This window comes from Bacidia gigantensis, assembly GCF_019456465.1.
Source record: "Bacidia gigantensis strain McMullin 20006 chromosome Unknown contig_255, whole genome shotgun sequence".
NCBI lineage: Eukaryota > Fungi > Ascomycota > Lecanoromycetes > Lecanorales > Ramalinaceae > Bacidia > Bacidia gigantensis.
In genome coordinates, this window is record NW_025408605.1 from 1,340,197 (window position 1) to 1,363,425 (window position 23,229).

General features: G+C 49.4%; 7 protein-coding genes across 7 annotated transcripts; 3 read left to right on the top strand and 4 right to left on the bottom strand.

Moving 5' to 3' along the window:
• Positions 1-135: 135 nt before the first annotated feature.
• KY384_007153 (uncharacterized protein) lies at positions 136-987 on the bottom strand (the record flags this gene model as incomplete). The annotated part of the gene is made up of 1 exon (XM_044815645.1): positions 136-987. One exon carries the CDS (start codon positions 985-987, stop codon positions 136-138), a length of 852 nt encoding a protein of 283 aa, XP_044667519.1.
• A 592-nt stretch (positions 988-1,579) lies between these two features.
• KY384_007154 (uncharacterized protein) lies at positions 1,580-4,174 on the top strand (the record flags this gene model as incomplete). Its single annotated transcript, XM_044815646.1, has 2 exons — positions 1,580-1,609; positions 1,778-4,174. 2 exons carry the CDS (start codon positions 1,580-1,582, stop codon positions 4,172-4,174), a joined length of 2,427 nt encoding a protein of 808 aa, XP_044667520.1.
• A 388-nt stretch (positions 4,175-4,562) lies between these two features.
• KY384_007155 (uncharacterized protein) lies at positions 4,563-5,096 on the bottom strand (the record flags this gene model as incomplete). Its single annotated transcript, XM_044815647.1, has 1 exon — positions 4,563-5,096. The coding sequence occupies one exon, from the start codon at positions 5,094-5,096 to the stop codon at positions 4,563-4,565; it is 534 nt and encodes a 177-aa protein (XP_044667521.1).
• A 1,518-nt stretch (positions 5,097-6,614) lies between these two features.
• On the bottom strand, positions 6,615-8,175 carry KY384_007156 (uncharacterized protein; the record flags this gene model as incomplete). Its single annotated transcript, XM_044815648.1, has 2 exons — positions 6,615-7,667; positions 7,720-8,175. 2 exons carry the CDS (start codon positions 8,173-8,175, stop codon positions 6,615-6,617), a joined length of 1,509 nt encoding a protein of 502 aa, XP_044667522.1.
• Positions 8,176-8,645: 470 nt separating this feature from the next.
• On the bottom strand, positions 8,646-17,801 carry KY384_007157 (uncharacterized protein; the record flags this gene model as incomplete). Its single annotated transcript, XM_044815649.1, has 5 exons — positions 8,646-9,601; positions 9,705-11,265; positions 11,397-13,489; positions 14,348-14,791; positions 15,014-17,801. The coding sequence occupies 5 exons, from the start codon at positions 17,799-17,801 to the stop codon at positions 8,646-8,648; spliced, it is 7,842 nt and encodes a 2,613-aa protein (XP_044667523.1).
• Position 17,802: 1 nt separating this feature from the next.
• On the top strand, positions 17,803-19,634 carry KY384_007158 (uncharacterized protein; the record flags this gene model as incomplete). The annotated part of the gene is made up of 2 exons (XM_044815650.1): positions 17,803-17,872; positions 18,289-19,634. The coding sequence occupies 2 exons, from the start codon at positions 17,803-17,805 to the stop codon at positions 19,632-19,634; spliced, it is 1,416 nt and encodes a 471-aa protein (XP_044667524.1).
• Positions 19,635-19,998: 364 nt separating this feature from the next.
• On the top strand, positions 19,999-23,209 carry KY384_007159 (uncharacterized protein; the record flags this gene model as incomplete). Its single annotated transcript, XM_044815651.1, has 3 exons — positions 19,999-20,469; positions 20,517-21,425; positions 22,592-23,209. 3 exons carry the CDS (start codon positions 19,999-20,001, stop codon positions 23,207-23,209), a joined length of 1,998 nt encoding a protein of 665 aa, XP_044667525.1.
• Positions 23,210-23,229: the final 20 nt, after the last annotated feature.

The window sequence follows — 23,229 nt, forward strand, 5'->3', positions numbered from 1 at the left end:
AATGGCCAAGTGTAACATGCCGTGGAGAAGGCGACGGCCGTAATACCTGCACGACTTGCCCATCAAGAATATGCTGAGAGGGTAGCACAGTAGCAAAAGCAATGAGGTTAGAAGTGGCCAATATTTTGAATTTTTTCATTTGAATATATCTGTCCAACGATCCCAAAGACCGAATGTCGATTCCTGCTCGCCATATCTCCAACCCCAGGCGACGCAGTAATGAGCAGCCAAGAGTTCCCATTCTTCGACCTCGTCAACCATCTCGAGTCTAGCGACTAGTTCCTTTTCTACCTCATCTACACCCTTTTTCCACAACTCATTGATATCTGCGCCTCGGCTTTCTCCAAACCCATAAACCTTCAATCTTGCACTTTCGGAGTCTAACGAGCCGTATTTCTTCAATGTTTGCAGTACTATTCCTCGGGTCGCAAGATTAGACACCATAGTCTTTCCAAAGGCGTCATCAGGTCGAATAGGCTCGTAAAGAACAAGGCCAAGAGGGGTGCTCGAAGGAAAGAAGTGCTTCGTAAAGTAGAGAGCAACTGTATCTGCAGCTGCAGGCGTAAGATAGCAGAGACAGCACTCGGATAAGATCAGGGTCGGCAGTGACGGGTCTATGCTATCAAAGGTCGACGGACGTGCCGTGAGAGGGTCGAGCGTCCTTAGATCCACAGAATGAATATGATAATTGATTGATTCGACCATACTTGGTGCACCAACCAAGCTCTTGTCTGACAAGTTGAAGTACCGCACAGGACATTCAATGCATCCTGCTAATTTACTCGAGCGCGCGATAGACTTTAGCTTCCGAGTATTATTTTCGGGGAAATCAATCTCATGATACACCCAGTTACGCTTCTCAAGAGCGTCAAAGCGAGAGAATGTTCGAAAATAGCGGGTGTCAGTACCTGCCCCGAGGGAGATAATCTGCTTCTTTTGGGAAGGATTTGATTCAAGAAAGCTGTCCACAAGCCGATCTATAGCCATCGTTCGCACATAAGTACCTTTTCACGCCATCAGATTGAGGCATCTGGGTGCAAAGGCGCTAGATCTTGCCTCGATTGATGATTGGGAATCGTCTTTGCTTCTCACTTGTCAAGAAGAGCTCCGCGAAAGGATCGTTGAGGTATCCAACTTCTACAGCACTCATTCTTGACACACTTGCATCCTGGTCCGTCTGTTGAACAATTTTATCACGCCTCGCCTTTTCTGATTCTGCGCTTTCTCCCATAAAACCACTCGCACCCCGTCCTCGTCCGCGTCCGCGGCTCGCTCTTAGTGTATTGAGATTGGGTATGGAAGCAGCCGCCATTTTCACTTTACGGCGGCAAAACCTGTCGATAACGGTGATGTGTTGTGCACTCGTCCGTGCATGTAGTATGGTATCGTTTATGGACGTAGTCTAAACGGATAGCCAAGACTGGATTCCTTTTGGGGCCTGGTGGGGTTGCTAGGCGGGCTCATTCTAAGCGCATTAAGCGCGAGTAAATATTTAATCATCGAGCCTGCCAATATTTTCACCTCACCACGACCACTCATCTGCTGAAAACAAAGAGGACCGGCCGACGAAGTTGAGAACATGAATATTCACTGGAATGGGGATACCCGGGTAACACTATGTCTGTTAAAACTATAATACTTGACTTACAACGACAGAATTTACAAAGAACTCGGAGGCGGCCAGCGAATTGCATTAGCTAAACTCGCTGTTCAGCACCTTGAACACAGTGGCAGATTGTTTCGCATTGCCATTGATATTTCGATATGGCAATTCCAGGCTCGAAATGGTCAGGGAGGGCAAAACCCCGCCTTACGAGTATTATACTATCGACTGCTCAAGCTTCTGGGCCATGCTATCCTACCGATATTTGTTTTCGATGGCCCATATCGACCGAAGTTCAAACGCGGTGTCAAGATATCTCCTGCCATCGCTCACCTAGACAACTTTCAAACCAAGCACCTCCTTAAGCTCTTTGGTTTTCCCTTTCACGATGCACCCGGCGAGGCAGAAGCAGAATGCGCAGCCTTGCAGAAAAACGGCATAGTCGATGCAGTCTTTAGTGAGGATGTCGATACGCTTATGTTTGGGGCTGGCTGTACCCTCCGCAATTGGACGGCTGAAGGTGGAAGGGGAAACAAAAGCCCCACCCATATCGATATCTACAGGGCCGATGAAATCCAGAAGAAATCAGGCATGGACCGGGAAGGAATGATTCTAGTCGCTTTGATGAGTGGTGGTGATTATGTCCAAGCCGGGCTACCTAGATGTGGACCTAAAATTGCTTGTCAAGCGGCACGTGCAGGCTTTGGCCAGGATCTTTGTTACATTGTGGCAAAGGGCGATTCTGTTGCACTACAACGCTGGAGAGAGCGGCTCGATCATGAGCTGTCGACAAATGAGAGCAGATATTTTTCAAGGAAAAATAGTGCTATTAGGATACCAGACTCCTTCCCTGACCAGACCATCTTGAAATACTACAGAAAGCCTGTGATCTCCAACATCGAAAAATTGCAAAAGATGCGCGATTCAATCAAATGGGGCGTACCTATGAACGTTCATGGACTTCGGCAATTCGTAGCGGAAGCTTTCAGCTGGACGTATCGAATTGGGGCGATACATTTCATCCGTGGTCTTGCACCTACACTCCTTGTAACAAAACTTGTCTCGCGAAGTCTTTCAGAATACACAGACCGTGAAAGCCTTGACACAAAAGCGGCCCACGAATCTGAGTATATTAAAACTATCAGCGGTAGACGGGTGCACTGGATGACCGACGGAGAAACCGAGCTGAGAATCGCATTTTTGCCTGCCGACATTGTAGGTCTCGACTTAGATAAGGAAGAAGATGTACCACAAGAGATCGAAGGTGACGAGGAAGAAGAACTATTATTAGAGGAGGCGCCAGAACCCGACTCAGGGCCACAACGCGCTATAAGTCCAACAAAGCGTCCACCAAAATACGACCCAACAAAGATGGAAAGGGTCTGGGTATTAGAGACATTTGTTAAGCTAGGAACGCCTCTACTAGTTGAGACATGGGAAGAAGAAATGCGAGATCCTAAGAAATATGCTACGCGGAAAGCCCGAGAGAGGAGGCTAGATCCGGTACAGCACGGTAATCAGCAAGCGGTTCTAGATGGCTTCGTCAAAATTAGTAAGCCTATTGCGAAATTGGCCCCCGATGATGGATATCCAGCTTCAACCAAAGGGCCTTATCCATCAGTTGGGCCATCAACAAGCCAAGCCCAGAGAGCACTTGCAGAGAATTCAAAGAGATTGGGATCGAAGGCTAATCAGCATATATCAAACGAACCAAAGCTGGCGTACGAGCCGAACTCTAGAAGATCGAAGAAAGATCGTCAGAATTTTCTCGATGATGCATCGCATTCAGTAGATCTGACCCAATGCTCACCGAACCTAACAAGAAACAATGCGCTCATAGAGCCTCAGGATGAAGCCCTACGAGAACTTCCGACAAGCTTCGTCACCCAAAGGTCGCCAACTCGGCGAAAGAAACATAACCGATCGAGGTCCGATTCGTCTGCAGAAAAGCAGAAGGTTGGAAATGCGACTTTAGAGTCTTACGAAAAGATGAGGTCACCATCAGATGATCAAACAATAGATCTGAACGCTCAATCACAACCGCAAAATCAAGATCCATTTCAGGTAGCCACCCAATCATCCAAACTCCTGCAAACTAGGACCCCAGAATCTACACCAAGGCATAAGAAACTTCAGTTGAGCTTGGACAATTACATTCAAACTGGCACAAAGCCCACATCGCCGTCAATAAATCGAAATATCGATTTCAGAAAACCCACTCCTTCAATAAAGTCACGTCCGATACACATTTCCTTAGACTCAGACTGCGATTCAGACTCTGATGCTCTCCCTTCTCCATCCGCTCTACTCTCGCCGCCGCTCACCCAGCAAGAATCGACGACAAACGCTGGGGTTGCCAACGACTTCGCACCACGTACGAATTTGGCAGAGGGAGTCATTTCTAGTGTTTCCGAACCGCCGTTATTATATACTGTCGTCAAGAAATCGAAGTCTTCGGTGATTGTACGTGAGAGCTTAGAGGGGGCATGGAAGTGTTTGGACCCTGCAGAGTTGGAGCAGGCAAGGGCACGGAACGTATTGGAAGATGTCGAGGTTGTAGACTTAACGTAGAGATGTGTTTATGTAACAGCAAAGTCTATGTAGATATGATATTACGATGCTACGAATCAGACACGAAAGTTTTGAACGTTCAGTTGACCATGCAAAACTTTCTTTCAATTTATCGGCTTCTCGTCATGTAAACAAGACCCCACAAAGAAGCTCCATTGCCGCAGACTTTGACTGTAGAATAATCTGAGGCCAATCTAGATCTCAAAATTCAATGAACGTCTGAAACAGGAGGGGCCAACGAACATACCAATCTGATCACCCCCGAGCCCAAAACATACATTAGGCAGCCCCAATGTCCCGCCTGGCATATTTTTGCCGCATCGAGATTTCCACGAGCAACTCCTCCTCATTCGCTTATCCCATCCCAAATACCCTTCACAAAATCTCCTCAATCTCCCGTATCAACCTCCAAATCCAACTGCACCCCACTACTAACCCCATAATCCTCCAAAGTCAATTGATCCTTAAACGGCCTCTCCCCCTGCCGCTGCAACTTAATCTCATGCGGCTCCCTCCCAATTCTCGCAGCCACTTGCGCTTTAAACAATCTCACCGGATCGGACGCAAGACAGGGGATGGCGGCTTTGGTGCCCAAGCGGTCGTTGACGTTGACAATGATGAGAGGCTCAGAGGTGGGCTTGGGGCCCGCCGACCCCGATTTCTTCTTCTTCTCTTTCTTGACCGCGGCTTCTGGATTTGATGCGGGAGCTGTTGTGGGCGAGTCATCGGCTGCGGGCTTGCGGGCGTAGCGCGTGCTGTAGTCATCACCGAACTTGGAGGCTAGTTCGTCTTTGACGGGTGAAGCCGGGCGGGGCGGAGGAGCCTCGCGATAGCCTCTATCTAGAGTTTTGGGCTTCGAGGCAGCTGAGTCATCTTGTGCAGTGGAGGTGGGCTTGTCTTTCCATTTGAAGCCGCCGCCCATGTTGCCTTTCCCTTCTCGTCTTCGAGGTTGAGAGCGTGAGCGGCTGCGGTATCGGCGGGCTGGCGAAGGTGAGCGATCCCTTCTTCGAGGAGAGGACTGTCTTTGTCGAGGAGAGCGGCTGCGGTAGTGGTGACTGCGGGATGGAGGGGTGTCTGGAGATCGCCGGTGTCGGCGGGGAGAAGGCGACCGAGAAGGAGAGTAGGATCGTTGATGGTGAGGACGAGATCTATCTGAGTGACGAGGGGGAGGAGACAGAGACCTTGAATCAGAGCGAGAGCGTGCCATTTGAGAGATGTGGATTTGTTGGCAGGTTTGGGGTACCCTTCTGTTTGCAAGCTCAGATTTCGCCAGATAGAGTTGCTGGCCAAGGTACGGCTCATGCCGGCGCTAAGCCTGTTCCTGAGCTGCACGTCATGCGAAGGATCACTCTTTATTTTCAATCTGCCACTTGCTCCAGGCTCATCCTGAAACTAGATTAATTGTCATGGCAATCACTCTGCCAAAATGCTATAACCATACTACCTATTGATGCCTCGACTGTATCTCACAGTTCAGTCCCCCTCCCCAACCACGGTCTCGTACACTGTATCCACCGCTCCACCACGCATAACCTTCACCTCAAAGCTCCTTCATTACACCGTCCTTATTTTCCGCATACTGTTCGGAGTTTTCATAACTCTTTGTATCATTGACAAATGCTCTAACCTCTTACCGCTTCCTCGCTACGAGATCTATGGCACGGACGTTTGGGCCGACTTTATTGTCGAGCAGCCGTGGTCACGTTTTGGACCCGTTGCGATCGTGAGCCTGTTTCTGGTGTGCAGGAGATGGCATACCAGTACGTCCCAATCCGCTCCCCTTTATCTCTCACTCATTGCTTTCTCTTCTTGTGCTTCTCACACTAAATACTCTCGCCCGCCTCAAGAGCCAGGACTAACTCTCTTACAGAGGAGTCCCTGTTAGTGCTCCGTTCTCTTGGGATACAGACACACACAACATCATCCTCCTACCTTATCCCCTCCATCGTTCGCTTCATACCCACGAGTCAGATCCGTGATATTTTCATCCATGAGGCCTTCAAAGGGTTTCAGGTTCTGTTTTACCTAGCAGTTGTGGTGGAGAGGGAGGAGGAGGTCGTGGTTGTGTTTCCGGTGAGTCGCAATGATTTTCCTGCCGGAATCGAAGAGAGGAGAAAGACGAGGGATGAACGAAGCGGAAGGGGGCAAGTGCGGGAAGGAAGCAAGGGAAAGGGAGGGCTGCTTTAGAGTCTCTGGCTGACCAAACTGTGATTGCAGAAGCTACTCCCAGGACGAAGAGTCTTGGAGGAGGTTTGGAGGGGAACTAGGGAATGCTTGTATGAACCGAAGCAGTGAGCGGACATCGATTATTCAGAGATGGTGAGAAGAGTCTTGTTCACGATCAATGATATAATGAACATCCCCATAAAAATGCCTCTCTTGGGGTATCACAGGATGTCCAACGCCTTGCTGCCTTACCCATGGATACTCTCATTTCATGTCATATCTCACCCCCATTAATCTTCGGAAACTTCACATGATCCGGCCTCTCCCCAGCAACTTCATCCAACAAGCTGGCATCGCTCGGCCTCCTCTGAGCCTCCGCCTTCATCCCCCGCGCGTGCAAGGCTGCATCGCTCGGCCTCTTCCGATCCTCCGCCTTCATCGCCCGCGCATACAAGGCTGCATCTTGTTCCATCTCTTCATTCGTCAAGCTCGAGGTGCGCATGTACTCATCATCTTTCTTCTTCTCCTTCACATACGTGCCCAGTAGCTCAGCTGCTCTCTCGCGCCCGGCAAGTTCTCCAAGAGTCTCCCGAGACGCTCCATTGATGAGATTGTGGGTTCGCATTGATCGGGTCGCATATGACTGGTTTGTGGCTGTACGCTCCATACTCGGAGCTTCCAAGAACTTGTCATCTGTGGTACCGTCGCCGCCTAAGTTCGGCGGTGGTGTCTTGTTGGTGTCGGATTCACTCTCATAGTCTAGGGCCGCAGAGTTGTCGCCATGTTTTCGGCGTTTAGAAGCTTGCCATTGTTCGAGGACTTCGAAATGTGCAGCTTGAACGTGTGTGATCATCTCTTTATCGGTGAACAGGCGGTCGATGGTGTGTAGGCTCATAGGTGGAGGCTGATCCTCTTGGCCGAACTCATGCGCCTTATTTCCATTGACAAGGTCAGACTCGCGTAGAGGAGAGCCAATCTCGCCATCTACAGGAGCCTTCCTTTTCCTCTTTCCGTTGATCGCATTCGCCAAGTCCAGATCATCGATTTCAAGGCGATGTCGGGTATGTCGCGTCTTTCGATTCCCTTGTGGACCACCTGGACTAGCAGCATTGTTGATACTGAATTGATTTGGATGGTAGAGGAGCGCATTGGTGTCGGCTATGTCCAGCTTCTCTTTGTCTCGTTGCAATGCTGCCTTCTTCGCCTGAACGCTTGCGACAAGCCGTTGGCGTAGAACGTCCATCAGCCGTCTATGCTCTGCCTCTGCAACAGCGACCGCAAATTGGTAGTCTTTCTGCAGGTGTTCAATGGTAAAGTTGAAATTGTTCTGCGTTGGTCAGCAGCTTATACCTACAGGCTTGGTTCAGAAAGGCTCTTACTGCGGTCTCAACCAGCTTGGTATCCTTTTCCTCTAGAGCTGCGTTCACTTCGTGAACGAAGCTGGCGGCATGCTTACCAAGCTGAGCTAGCGGTTGGTTTTTTCGATTGAGACTTGCCTGCGACTGGGAGGCTACTGCAAAATCATGCTCTGCTGGTTGTTCCAGTGGAGCATCATCTAAAGGCTTGTTGTTGTACAATTGGGCATTGTTGATGAAGTTTATATCTGCTTGGTATCCTCGCAACCGCTCTCGGAAGAAAGCATCACGATTCTCGGCGAAGTTGTTACTGATTTCGCTTAAGCGCTCAGCCATGGCCATCCGCTTCTTGTCTCGTTTATTCAGAGACTGCTGTGGAGGAGGTGTAGCAGAGCGTTGATGGAGTCTTGACCTTGCAATGACAGTGCTTAATGCTAAGCTTGGCCCTGCTCCTGGGTGAGGAGAGGGGGAGTAGGCCATCCAGCTGATTTGGCCAGAGGGCAGGGCTGGTGAAGGGTCGCGAGGAAGCCAAACCGAGGCCCACAGAGGTCTTCAAGAAGGAGAGATGAATGCGTCCCAGTCTGCGATCCGAAATCACAAGCTAAAATTGGCTTTGTCAGTGTTAAGGTGAAATGGTCGCTGGAGGTGGACGGGCGCTGGGCGAGCAATAAATCGCCCATTGTCAGACCGACCATTGACGTATTTGCCGAAGAGGCGCTAAGCCCAATCAGGGGTTATCTCATCGCGAAACGAACGCAAAGCAAAGAAACACACTCGATGCATTCTTTGGGCGATCCTCACTTAAAAACAGATAATCAAAGAGAGGCGAACCAAATATTTCGATGTATTGATTCATATTGATGCTTGCTCCATTAGGTTTCTAATGCCCATCCAGTGCTGAATTTACACGTCCTCTAGTTTTCTATTCAACGCGTCAATCATTATCCGTATTATGTATTTGGATCCTGCTTCTTCTTCCCATTCAAGGCTTCATGCAACAAGCTTATAGGTAGGACTATCAACAAATTCAACACCTTACCAACAGGTCGGGAAATATACCCTACTCCAAAGCCCCAGTGCTTCACCCTTACAGTGTAGATAAAGAAGTACACCAGGGCCCAATTGCTGATAACGAAAGCCAAGAAGATCGGCATATAGTGCCATTTGTCGCTGGGTTTGATGTTGAGGCCAGCCATATACTCAACGCCATTTTTATACTGGCAGTAACCGCAATCGCTGGTGGCGTCAACATTTGTCAGGTACCCACGTCCAATGCTGTCGATGAAACTGCCAGCATATTGCCCACATGTCTGGCCTGGTGGCGGATTGAATCTTGCCACCTCGTTCGATGCGCAATTGACCGTCTGATCGCGTAATGTCGCGGATATGACACCACCAATGTAATAAGTTGACGGATTGATATAGTACATCCAGTACTTCCAAAACACGCTTAGCTGGCTGTATGGTCGAATCACACCATTGAATAAACTGAACATGACGAAGAAGAATGGTAGTATGTTGGAGAGGACTGTAAAGGAAGGTGCGAAAGCGCAGATCCATTGACCCCATGATGACTGAAAGAGGAAGAACAACATCGTCATGAGGAAGACGTAACCCGCCGTCGAAGAGTCGCGAGGGAGGCCAGCTGGAAGATACCACAGTAGCCAATAGAGGACTGACCCGACGATGGCGGAAGGAACTTCTGTGATAGTTGAGGCGAAACTGAATGCGAACCAATTGTAGCTTCGTGAGGGATTTTCTCGGTACTGCCAGAGGGCCATGTTCTGGTAGAATTTGGGTACCACGCCATTAACGACCGTGGCAGGCATGATAATGATCAGGAAAGTCGAGAACATCCGATTCTGGAAGTCAGCTAATGTATTACCGAGATTCCAGAAAGTGAAACCTAGGCGAATGAATTAGCAGTGACTTACGACTAAAATGCTGACAGAGGAGCGAGGGTAGGGCTCAGTATAGCGGGGAAAGTATTTGTTCCTGTAGAGACATACCGTTGATAATACCAATAAGCACAGCAACGAAGAGCTTGCCATACAAATAGGACGGGTCTCGCCAGTGCTGAATGAACATGCGTTTAGTCAGCATGTAGCATTGCAGCCATAGAGGAGACGCGAAAACGTGCTGAGTCGAAGCTTCCTTGGGCGCAATTTTCGAGCGTTCATTGTTGATGTGTTCAATTTCCACCACGAGATCTTTGATTTCTTGACTGTTGCGCCATTCCTCGTTCCAATTAATCCGTTTGCCGTCCTTCCGCTTGCTGACCTTAGCAGCTGTCTCAAGTATGAATTCTGCGATATTCTTCTGTGGTGGACACTCAATGCCACGCTCAGCAAAATATTTGTTGACTGCTGCCCCATTCTCACCGACTGGACCGAAATAAAAAGTCTGGCCTCCAGGATTCAACGCAAGAATCATATCGAATTGCTGTACTAGCACAGAGGAGGGCTGATGAATGGTACATATGACGCCATGGCCGGCGCGAGCAAGCTTCTGAATGAAGCGAATCACGGTGAAGGCGGACTGGCTGTCAAGGCCGGTTGTGGGTTCATCAAGGAATAGAAGAGACGGTTTGGCGGCTAATTCGACAGCGATGGTGACTCTTTTGCGTTGCTCCACTCCAAGAGAGAGAATCAAGGCATCCTGAATCTCCCGAAGCTCGAGCAAATCTATGATCTCTTCAACGTAGGTCAACTTTTCCTGTTTCGGAGTATCTCGATCTTGCCGAAGAATCGCGCTGAACTCAATAGCTTCACGAATTGTGGCTGTGCTGTCGTGCATGTCCATTTGCTCCACATAGCCAGTCATACGTTGATACTCGGGTCCAAGGGGACGACCATCCATGAGGAGGTTGCCTGATACCTTTCCAAAATACTGGCGCTGGCTCAAGGTATTCAGAAGTGTGGTTTTGCCAGCACCTGAGACACCCATCAAAGCCACCATCACCCCAGGTTTTGCATATCCGTGGACTTCAGTAAGTAGTTGTCTCTCGCCACCATCGTATGGAACCGAATAATTCACATCGGTCCAAGTGAGCACGCTCTCGCTCTCTGTTGTTTTGGGGATCGTGCCAGCCGCAAGTCCTTTTTCGCTAAGTACGCCACTGGATGAGCTGCTATCTCCTGAGTCGCCAGCTTTCTCGGGATCAACGGCCTTCGTTGTTGAGGGCGCGGGAGACTTGGCACCTTTCTTGAACACCAGCGCGCCGCCACCGCCACCAACAAAACTGAAAAGCTCACAACCGATGAGAGTAACAACAATATAAAGAATTGTCAAGGCAATCATCACACCAAAGTTTCGCCACAAATGTGACCGAGAGTAGGAGAAACTGGCTTCAAGATATTGGTCCCCTGTGATACTCGGATTCCCGGCCCTGGCCCCTGTGACAGCACACCCCTGAAACTGAGGCTCTACGCCCGGCCCTTGCGGGATGAGCTGCTGGGCTGAGCATGGCAGAACCTGGTGATAAAATTCGTTGGACAAGACACCTTCAAAAGCATACGTCAATGGGTTGATGTAGTAAAGCCAGCCAAACCATATCTTCTGATGTAATAACTGTCTCTTCGTGATCAGGTAGCCTGAATGAGAAAGTGTCAGTGCCGCCCCAACATTTTTAAAAAATATAAAATTCAAGACTTGCCTGTGAAGATCACAAGTATGTTGAAGGCTGTGCCGGCAAATCGTACCGCGTCGTTGACGTTGGGTGACAAAGCGGCAAACATGCGGTATATCGATGTGAGTGTAAAGGTCGTGGTGTAGAGAAAGATATAAAAGATCCAAAATTTGGATACGTCCGATTGGAGACCTCCTAAGAAGTACATAATTATCGCAAATGGAGTTGTCATGGCGAGAATCATCGGGAAATCAGCTAGGACCCTACCAAGTGCAACAGCGCTTGGACGGTAGAAGCTATATTCTTTGTGTCTTTGAATGACGGCTCTGCCAGTCACCGCCTTGAGAAGCTCCCCAAGCTGTAACCATCCGAGGAAGACGATGGAAAGAAAGACCAGGCCCCCCTTAGAGAATACGCCTGAGGTATCGTGAGGCGTTCCGTAGAAAAGAGACCCCACGATGAGCCCATTGCTCACTATGACGAAAAATTTGGTCTTCAGGGTTATCAGATCTCCCAAGACAAGCCAATACTCTCGACGTGTGCAGGATAGAACCTGACGCCAGTAGCTGACAGTGAAATTCGACTTCTCCGAGACATGTCTCGACTGTTGGTGTTTTACGCTCTGTTTGAACTCACGGGCATCTAAGTGCCCAGTCTCTTCAAGATGGGTTTCGTAGTCTTTAACGTCACCTAACATTTCCTTATACTCATCGCTTTCCCTGAAGATTTGCTCGACTTCTGCAGCAGTCTTGGGAGCGGAGGCTTCGAAGCCTGCGCGATAACTACGTTGCGCCGGATCGGTGACGGACGTCAGGAAATCTGCGGTAGTTTCTCGTTCTGGGCAATAGAAACCGAGATCAACAAAGTACTGCTTCGCTTTGCTAGCAGGACCCTGATACAGCATGCGCCCTTCATCAATCACCAGAACCTTGTCCATCAATTCGTATATCTGTTCACCGGCCTGGTAGAGTGTGACGAGAGTTGTACGGTTGCTAACGTCGGTCATGATGCGAAGCGAGTTTGCATAATCTAGAGCAGTAGAGGCGTCAAGACCCCGCGTCGAGTTGTCCCAGCAAACGACAGTAGATTTCGTGGCTAGAGTTTCTGCTATCGAGACTCGCTTCCTCTCACCACCAGAGATACCTCGTACCATTTCATTACCGACAAGAGTCTTGGCAGTGTGTGATATGCCAAACATTTTCATCAGCGCGTCGACTATGATGTTTACTTCGCCCCGTTCCCTCTTCTTCGTCTTATTTAGGAGAGAGAAAAGCAGGGTCTGCCACACATTCAAAGTCGGGAGGTGGAGATCATCCTCTGCATTGTAATTTACCTCCCCACGATAATGTGCGTTCTGCTCCTTGGCACTGATGCCGCCATACGAGACGTCGCCTGTGACCGAGATGAATTCCTCACGCTTGTTTGCGATGGCTTTGAGGAACGTAGTGCATCCAGATCCAGGTCTTCCCAAGACAAGCATCATTTCGCCATCCCGCACCACCCCAGTGAAATCGTTAGTGAGGGTTCGTAATTGGGGATTTTTATTGAAGTTTAGAGCGGGAATAAAGCGACAAACGAGGCGATATAGATCAGGTCCAAAGGTTCCTATTATTGCATCCGGTAGGGTTTTCGCGTAAACCCTGGTCTGTCCTAGGCCTTTTACGGTCAGATCCTTGAAGATGACCCCTACTTTCTTCGTTGATTCTCCTCTCGTGTTCCGTCTCTCAAAGTGTCCCTCCTGTATGAAAGGTCCAAGCTCGAAACCCATCTCTTTTGCAGCTGCTAAATCGGCATCGCCTGCCTCAAGATCTTTCTCGCCTGTTGCAACAGATGAAATTGGACTCGTAGGTGCAGGAGGAACGGATTTGGCACTTTGACTTGTCTTGGCTCTGTGCATGCTTTTCTTCTCGCTCTTGAAACTAGCCTTTGACTTCTTGGGCGACAGATTTGACAATTCTCGCCTCATTTCCTCGTAATCTTCCATCGCAACGCGGTGGCTGACAGGGCCGCCTACATCTCGCTCGCCCCATGTTCCCTCAACGCCCGAGGCAGATGAATCTTCTAACGTTGGTACTGCGGTTGTCGTCTCCGTCGAAGGAGCAGGTACTGAAGGCTCCTGTTCTGGATTATATGGTGCGGGGTGGTGAAGGTCAGGATCGCGTGGAACTGACTCATTGTCAGCTTCAGATCAAACAGGAAGCATTTGCTTCAAACTTGCCGTTTTCCTGGGTCTTATGGCGATATAGATCGCCAGAGCTTTGTTCAATCATGCTCTCCCTTTCAATGGCAGACGTAGATAAGAAGGAATTAGTACAGTATGCGAGGTCCAGAGGGAACGATCGAGAATGAGGGGTCACGCAATAAGAAAAGCAAAGCAGGGGAGATTGAAAACGCGACTGGAAGAGGAATGGGTCAGAGCCTTTATGGATTTTTAGACAATTGGCTTCATAAACTAATGCCCCCACCGTGAGTCCGCAAGGGAACGCACGAAGAAATCCTAAGCATCGTCATCATGGGCAGATAGACTGTTAGTCACTCCCGGAGATAGGCTGTAATATGCGAATCGCCGCTCCGGGAAGAGCACTTGACTCATGCCAAGCATCAAAGCAGTCAGAAGAGTTAGGCATGAGTCAGGAAGAGCGGCAAAGGATTTCAAAGCACAAGCAAACGATAGGGGGGAATGTTGTTGAGCTCTGCAAAGAGTAGCGAATAGCGATGGCCCTTTCTCCAATTGGGAGACAATATGGTGCCGATTAGTATCCGAAGCCTCTGCCGCAAGTTCCGTTTAAACGTAGGACTAAATTATGGAGCCAGTCCACGGAGGCCGTTGGTCTGCATTTGGTCCGCTTATTCTAGATACAAGATACATTGCGGCCAAAAATCGGTCATGTCTATTTACTTCGTCGCTGTGCACGACGTTGGTCTCTCGGAACATGGGCACGCGAAATTGGTAGGGGCGAAAAAAGGGCAATTGCAAGCTCAGGGCCCGGCTTATAGGGCACTCCTAGGATCTACCTCCCTAACAGTGGCTTTGGTACGTCCGTACTGGACTTGGCGTCGCTGTGTTCCGATAGACCAACCCTCGGCAGTCATCATCTGTCGAAGCGTGAGCTTCATAGAATTCTACAAGCCACTTGAGGCTGCTCTTCAATGGTATCAAGGCCCCCGTACTAAGCCTATCCCTTGCCCATTCTTCCTCAGGGTGTGATATCATATTCCCTGTCTCTGTCGCTGCCCGTGAAGTTGAGTTTGTCTCTAGACGTTGGCAGTCATCGATTATGCGTCGTAATAGCTCTGGTCCTTCAATATCGACATAAAGCCATTGAACCACAGCTTCTAATCCTGAAGGTGGTGTCATCAGTGCGACCTTTACGAAATTCTTGGACATCACATATGCTTTTTCGTTGTACAAGGCTGACGGTAAACGTGAGTCGGGCGTGTTGACCAAGGCTTCATAGCCTGCCTCGTCTATGGAGTCAGAGGAGGATTAGTAAGAAGTTTCCGAGGTAATGCAATCAGAGATGGATTGGAAGGGGTTTGCATTTCAGATCGGTAAATCATAAGGTAGCTTTGTTTTAACTTCATCGGCCACGACTAGCGCTGTCCTCAAGCCAAATGCGCTCTTGTCATCATGTTTCATGTTTTGGTGATTTTCAAAAATAGAAAACGTAGAAATAGAAGACGACTTACTGTAGTAAGGCTCACGTACGAGGACGAGTCCAAGAATTGAGACTATGATTTGTAGTGTTGTCGACCTGGGGGACCAAGCCTCATTATCTCTCTCTGAGTTCCAGGTACCAAGAAGACTGAGACATACTGTACCGTTCTCGTACAAATTAGGATTTATCCGCACGTTACTGCTGGTCCATGAATAGAAGAATGTCTTTGGTGGAGAAATTGGAAAGTCAGACCCCAAGTACATATCGAAAACGAATGGCGCGTGTTCATATGGCGTACTGACCGGTCCACTGATCAGGACGCGCAATAAATCCAGACGTGCCTCCCATGACCTGACATAGACCCCATCAGGCAGTGACGTCTTTAGGATTGTGTGTTCTCTTGCGATTCGGCGCAACAAGCTTGGGTCAAGCTCAGCGACTTTGTCTGCGAAGTAATGGTCCTGAGGCGGCGCACCATCGAGAACTTCAAACAGTGCGGGAACACTCTTTTGATGTTCTAACACAGGGACACCAAAGGAGCTGTCATTGAGAGAGATATCAGGCTCATTGTTCGAGGACCGGACATCTATTGACATGATCGCAGGTGATACGCTCAAAGCTGCACCATCTTCGCGGTCGGATAGCTGCTCACTCGTCTCGGATTGCTGATTGCTTTCGCCGCTGGTGCCAACGATCATACAGTCGCTGCTATTGGACGAAGTCTCATCAGGCTGCGTCTGCAAACCGGCCACACTCTCTGTGTCAGATTCCGTCCATTCCTCGCTATCTTCAGAGCTATCTGAGGCGTCGTCAGCAGTGTCGCCCTCAGCCACAAGTACGACAAGGTCCGGATGAGCTCGAATCTCGAGGGCGTCCGGAGTCAAGCCGAGTCGAACGAGGATCTCGCCATTAGAACATAGGTCCGTGACTTCACCAAGACAATAGGTCGTCTCAAATCGCGACACATCCTTATTTAGCGCACCGGTACGTTCGCGCTCCTTGTGATTCTGCACTGATGCTGACCCCAACTGCGAATGCAAGGCTCGGCTCACTGCGTAATCAAAGGTGCCTAACTGCGAATTATCCAAGCCGAGGTTGTCGTCCTCGGACAGCAATGGAGGAAATGTTATTCGATTAAAAGTCGGTAGCCTTTGAGAAAGATTGTCAGTATCTCGACTTAAGACCGATTTTACGTCTTGTAGATTGAGTTGCCTGGTTTCAGGTAAGACGAAGACCATGTTGCCACGGCACACGGAGAGGCCTGGATGAGCGTATATCTCGTACAAAGAGACATCGGACATATTTTCGCTCATTGTCCCAAATTCTGACATTGGCTCTGGCGAGAATGCATGCTGAGCTTCCAAAGTGACATTTGGCTTCTCATACCAGTGCACCTGAGCGATCCGGGATTCTGCATCTACCGACTGAACAACCCCAACCTTGCTCGTGATGATAAGTTCGCTTGAGCCATCCACTTGACGCTTTTCGTCAGGCTGGAAAGACACCTTGTCACCTGGCCAAACATCATGGTCATCTGAGTTTTCGTAATGATCCAAACTTGTGGCGGCCTCCTCGCTGATCGAACCGTCCTGCCATTGCACCATAACATTTGTCTTAGTATGTGTGACTCGGAAAACGTTCATGTCAAAGCCTTGAGTCTGAACTCGGGGTATTTGATAGAGGCCAATCTCTGCAATTTCTTTATAGCTCTCGCCCGCAATGTCAGAACCATTGAATCTCACGAAGCTTCCAAGGCCTATGTCAGGACTATATGATGCGTTTGCAAGCTGGAGACTCAAGGGTTTGCTGGGCAATTTGCTGCGGTCGTAAACTCGAATGTGACCACTATTGATATCGTCGGTCGTCAGTATGGCAGACGGAGCCGCATGCGAAACTCTTTCTTTGAGAATGTTTGGATATAACCATTCAACATCTATCTCCACCGTTCTTGATTCCAAGACCATACCAAAAGGCGGAATGTTCGGGCTGTAAGCACCAAATCTCCAGCGTCCTTTCCTGAGATTGGCCTTCTTGGTTTGGACTATTTGACCAGGATAACAAGAACCACTCAAGGGATTGTTATACAGTCTACTTTTGGAACCATTCTCGTCATCCCAGTGGTAGCGGGCGCGAGCCAGGTGTTGAACATAACGCGCAGACATTGAGCCTTCGTAAAACGTTGGCTCATACACATCTTGTGGATCGTCTACAGTCACCACGCTCCCATTAGTAAGGCGAATAGTAATCTCAGCCACGGTCGTCATAATTTGACCTATCCAGTCTTTGTAGGCAATGAAATCCTCTTCGCGGTAGTCGCCATGATCTTTCAGCTCTGAGGCCCAAACCTCAAGGTCCGAATCAATACTACAAGAGTCGCCACATGCTGGAGTCAAACTAAGATTAGCTTGTCTAGAAACCCTCATATTACCCAAGTCATTATGAAAAAGGGAGAGAGAGCAGCATGGTTGAATTTTGCATCGCATGGATGTAGAGATGACAGTTCCGCTCTGAATATCAGAGATGCTACGTTTGACAAGGTCTCCTACAGCAAGGCTTCGGTCGACAAGTCTTAAAGCCTTCTCGTTGACTAGGCAAAATTCGTCAGCAAAGTTGGGAAATTCAATCATCACATAGCCCTGTAAAAGCCGGCCCTCTCGTAGCAAGACAGACTCCACGTCACGGGGTACGTCCTCGTGGAAATACCATGTGTATGTCTCTGAGGGTTCTTGATCTAAATCTCGCCATGATCGGGCAATAATACCCAAAAGCGAAGGATCGCACTTGAAGGCTACCAGATCTTCCTCGAAGAACCTAGACATCATGTACTACGACTATCTTGGTCTTGCTGTAGTGTCGATCACACTTGTCGACTTCGAAATGAACAACGAGAGTATGTGCAGCTCACTCAGGAGAGCTTCGTTCAGCCCCGGGATGTGCATAGAGACTGTGTTTTTGCATCAAGGTTTCTATCTTTTCCAGGTGGATCGGATCGGAGAAAATATTTGCCGCCGCTACAATTTTGCCTGACTCGCGGGTGACAATACTCATGGGACAGCCAAGGCGCTATCTTCTTCGCCTTGGTTGTCCCATGAGTATTGTCACCCGCGAGCCTGACTTTAGCCAGGAGTTCTGAAAAGACTTCACGCGAACGAAGAAGCTGAAGATCACGGGGAGAAACTCGTGGTATGCTGCGCTACGTACCGCGCGTAGCCTGCTCATACCCGTCAAAAAAATGTAATAACATCATCTTGCGCTTTCAGTCCACCTCTTCCACCAGCAAGGACATATCGCATACCGGTGCTCAAGTCCTCCCCAAAGCTTCCATTGACATCAAAGCTATACGATCGAATCCTGCTCTCTATTCACAGAACTGTGTGCATCGAAGATATGGTGGCAGTGCTCAGATTCCCCAGCAAATTGTTGATTGCCATTCGCAATGGTTAGAGTTGGAGAGATCTTCGCTTGAGGCTCGACAAAAGTTGAAAAATGTCCAAACTCAAATTGCAGCTGCAGAGGAAGACGAAAAAAAATCATTCTTATCAGAAGCTCGCTCACTCAGGGTCTCATTAGAGCAGAGTGAACCCCAGCAGGAATGGCTGCAGAACAAAATCGCCGGACTGTCTAACCAATTGCCTAATCTGTCGAGCGACGAAACTCCTCTCGGTGACAAACCGTTGATAATAGAAGCCACTCCGCCTCCAGATCGCAATGATGATGCACTCCGAGATCATGTTCGCATTGGCACACAGCTTGACATACTTGACTTCAGTTCTGCTATCTCCACCTCCGGATGGGGATTCTACTTTCTTCGCAAGGAGGCCAAAAAGCTCGCACGGGCTTTAGTAAATTACGCTGAATCTGTTGTAGAAAGACATCAATATGAACCATGCGATCCGCCTACTCTGATATACTCTCAAATCGCACAAGCTTGTGGCTACCGACCGCGCGACCAAAATGGCGAACAGCAAGTCTATGACATTCATAGACCGTATAATGATGCGCAAACCCAAAAACCACAGCTCAGCTTAGCAGGTACGGCCGAAATTCCACTTGCCACCATGCAAGCAAACAAGACCTTGCAACAGAAAGATCTGCCAGCACGCATAGTCGGCTCAAGTCGATGTTATAGGGCGGAAGCTGGCGCTCGCGGACGAGATACAAGAGGGCTATATAGGGTCCACGAGTTTACCAAAGTCGAGATGTTTGCGTGGACAATGCCTGGGGAAGAGGTAAAGATTTTCGATGAGATGGTTTCAATACAAAAGGAGATTATCACTTCACTTGGGCTGCCCTTCAGACTCTTAGAAATGCCAGCTCGCGAGCTTGGTGCAAGCGCGTCAAGGAAACGTGACATAGAGGTCTATTTTCCATCGAGAAAGGACTTGAATGGCGGCTGGGGCGAGGTGACCTCTGCAAGTATATGTACCGATTATCAAACACGCAGGCTCAATACTCGGGTCAAGACGCTGAATGAAGAGCTGGTGTTTCCGAGCACCATCAATGGAACAGCCATGGCAGTTCCAAGGATACTAGCCGCTATATTAGAGAACGGATGGGAAAACGACGACGTCGTGAGAATTCCTGAGGCGCTGTGGCCGTGGATGAATGGCCAGAAGATAATTGGCAAGCACAAAATTAACGTTGCGAGCTAAGAGAGGTCCAGTCAATGTACATAGCAAATAGCCATATACATCGAAGTCTAGTTGTTGCCTAAGCCCATCTATGTAGTTCCCATGGGGCGAAAGATCGCCTTCGACTGACCTGCATCAATGCGGTTAGGGGCGGTGGCCATCAATGCTTCCCAACCAATCAAACAAAGATTCTTCGTTCCTTGCTTGCTGCATGAGCTGAGTCCACCCCAACGCCCCGCTTGGGGTCAATAAAACGAGACTCGGACCATTACGACAATCGAGGATACACCTCAGTCGCAAAGTCGTTTGGGGTCTGTCACGTCCCCTACAAGACGTATGGAGTGATGCGCTTTCAGCCTCACTATTCCTGCCACAACTTACCACGATGGTCTCCCACGCGCAAGGCCCAGAACAACAACATCGCACACTTAGCCATCGCGCCCCTTCAGTCGCTTCGTCTTCTCGGACCACTTCAAATCGTCGGCACCGCAGCAGCCGCTCCCACAGTGGAGGTGGCACGTACAAGCCACAAAACGAATTTCCATACTTTGCGCAAACGGGCGATGTCGAGATAATAATAAACGCGGATGGGCAAGAACGGAGGTACATGTTACATCGCTTGATACTTAGTCAAAATGCAGGCTTCTTCGAGGCTAGTACCAGCGAGGAGTGGGCGAAAGTGCAGCAGAATGGAATACCCACAACACATGGGCTACGAAGTATTGGCGAAGATGGCGATGTCGACGTTGATGAAGGGCAAGCGACGAGACCATTGAGAAATGGAGAGAAGATACAGTTAAGATATGAGCTGGATTGGGGCAACAAGGAGGAAGAGGTGCCGATGCTGGTTCAGAGGGTAAGATACGTGACCTGAAAGGAGCAGAGCTTGACTAAAGAATCCAGCAACCTCAATCAACTTTATTCGGCGGCCACACTTCAGTTCCACCATCTCCGGTAGCCAACAAACCCTCAGCGCCAGCCACCGGCTTTCTACGCTCAATGTCCAATTTTTCCGCCCTCCAATCCGCCTCTCATCTTGCTAAACCGAACTCTCAAAGCAATGCTGATAGCGACACCATTCGCGACTACGATAACCTCTTCCGTATCTTCTATAATTACTCTCCCTCTCTCGACGCCGTCAACATTGCTGAGGCGTATATACAATGCAAATCTCTTCTCACGCTAGCCGACATGTACGATGCTCTTGACGTTGTTGGGCCGAGGATAGACCACCATCTGCTCCAATTTCAGGGAAGACTCTGGAAGCAAATCGCAAAGTACCCGCCTAGTTACCTCAGAATTGGATATCTTTCCCGCTCTAAAGTCATTTTTGCTGAAGCTCTTGTGCACGTGGTCGGACAATGGCCTTCCGGCTCGAGTCAGTTGAAACACACCGTTCCCGAAGCCGTGATCGAAGTGATCGAAGACAAAGTTGATGAATTGGCGGAGCGAAAGATGAAGGCCGAAGCAAGGCTCTTTCGAATCAATCTCACAACGCCGAAGGGCGAGCGGGTGTCGCCCAGTAATGCCTACACAGACTGGCTTGCATTGTCCTTGTTCAGACAATGGTTGGCAGACAACACAGCACCTGCGCCCCCACCACCTACATCCGACTCTAATCGAAATCGTCTGGCACCAACGTCGCCAAGTCCTGGCAGCTTATACAGAAAGCTAGGGGCGGGAGGGTCAAGCTACCTTGGGCACGATGAATGCAAACGCTTCGTGCGTCTCAAGCCAGACGAGCATAGCAGAGAGGTATTAAAAAGATTTGAGAAAAAAGTTGATGAGATCAAGGGGTTGGCGAGGGAAATTGTGAGGCCATTGAGCAGAAGCTATTTGGAGCTAGATATTGGGAAGGACTCGGGAAGCCTGAATTACCTGACTTGTACCAGAGTCGAAGAGGCAGACTATCCTTGGGATTGATATCTCGCTTTTTGGAAGCTACTATTCACATTATTATTTGGTATTTCGATGCGGGTTTTATGGTTTGAGCGAAGACGTTGGAGATACCCTTATACGAAGCAATGTTTAGTCAATGATGATGCCTTACCACACAACATTCTTTCCGTCAAGTTGTTTAGTTGTAGCCTCACAAGCCTCAGTCCAAGTCCAGCGGTCTAGACGGCGACCTGCAGAAAATTATCCCCGCGTATCTCCGCACTCTGTCGGGGAATGTCCATGGATATCGACATCTGCCTGCTGCCCTTCTTGTCCATAGTAAGCCTCACCACATGACGCGGTCCTCACACGCGATCTCACCGACTGACGCCTCGCCAAGATCCCGATAACATAAAGAGCATTCCCTCGACAATATGGACCGCTAAAGCCCCAATCTCCTATTTCATATCTTCAGAAATCAACATCCCCAACCCTCCACAATGCACGACCCCTTCCCCCTCCCCGCACCACACCTCTCCACTTACCTCCGTCCCCTCTTCGTCCGCGTCGGTCTCACAACCCTCGATCTCCACATCCACGAACTCCTCTTCGCCACGCTCACATACACCTTTATCTACGTCTCCCTCTCCCCCTACTTATCCACTCGCCTCTTCCCCCACATCTACCCGCACTTCCCACACCGGACAAAAATGAACTGGGACGTGCACGTGGTGTCGCTCTTCCAATCTGTGCTGATATGCACGGCGGCGTTGTGGGCGATGTGGCAGGACGAAGAGAGGGGGAGATGGGATGGGAGGAGCGGGTGTGGGGGTATACGGGGGCGAGTGGTATGATTCAGGCGTTTGCGGCTGGGTATTTTTTGTGGGATTTGGGGATTTGTGTTAGGCATACGAGGGTGTTTGGGGTGGGTTTGCTGTTGCATGCCATTGCTGCGCTGGGAGTTTTCGGATTGGGATTTGTGGGTTTCCTTATCTCCTTCTTGCGGGTTCTGGTGGAGGACAATGGGATGGAATACAGAAGAGGAGGGGCCGAGACAGGGAGAACTCATATGGTGATCACGGCTGACGTGTATGTGACAGAGACCGTTCGTCAACTTCTATGGGCCTACGTTCATTCTCTACGAGCTTTCCAGCCCGTTCCTCAATTTCCACTGGTTCTTCGATAAGCTTAATATGACTGGCTCGAAGCCGCAGTGGTATAATGGCATCGTTCTCCTCGCGTCATTCCTTGGCTGTCGGTTGCTCTGGGGTACTTACCAATCGATACGCGTGTATCAAGACGTGTGGGCAGGCTTACACTTCGACGCTACGTCTCGCCTCGCAAAACAAGCTAGTGACCAAATTTTTGAGCCCCTAGGAGAGGATGATGAGGTGATGCGATATGCAGGGAACTATGTGATCCCGACGTGGCTGGCTTGTGTGTATTTAGTCAGCAATATTGTGCTGAATACGCTCAATTTCTACTGGTTCGGCAAAATGATTGAGACGGTGAGGAAGAGATTCAGAGAGCCGAGAGATAAGAAGAAAGCGAAGGAAGAGGGCATTATGGTGGAGGGGCTGGTTGATACGGAGAGGATTGCTGACGCGGTTTGTGAAGGCGTGGAACAGATCATTGAGAATGGGAAGGTAGACAAAGTTGATGGGACAGGGAGTTATGTCCATGTACAGAGGAAGGATGTGAGGAAGCGGAAGGGCTGATGTTTCTCTGAAAGGAGGAT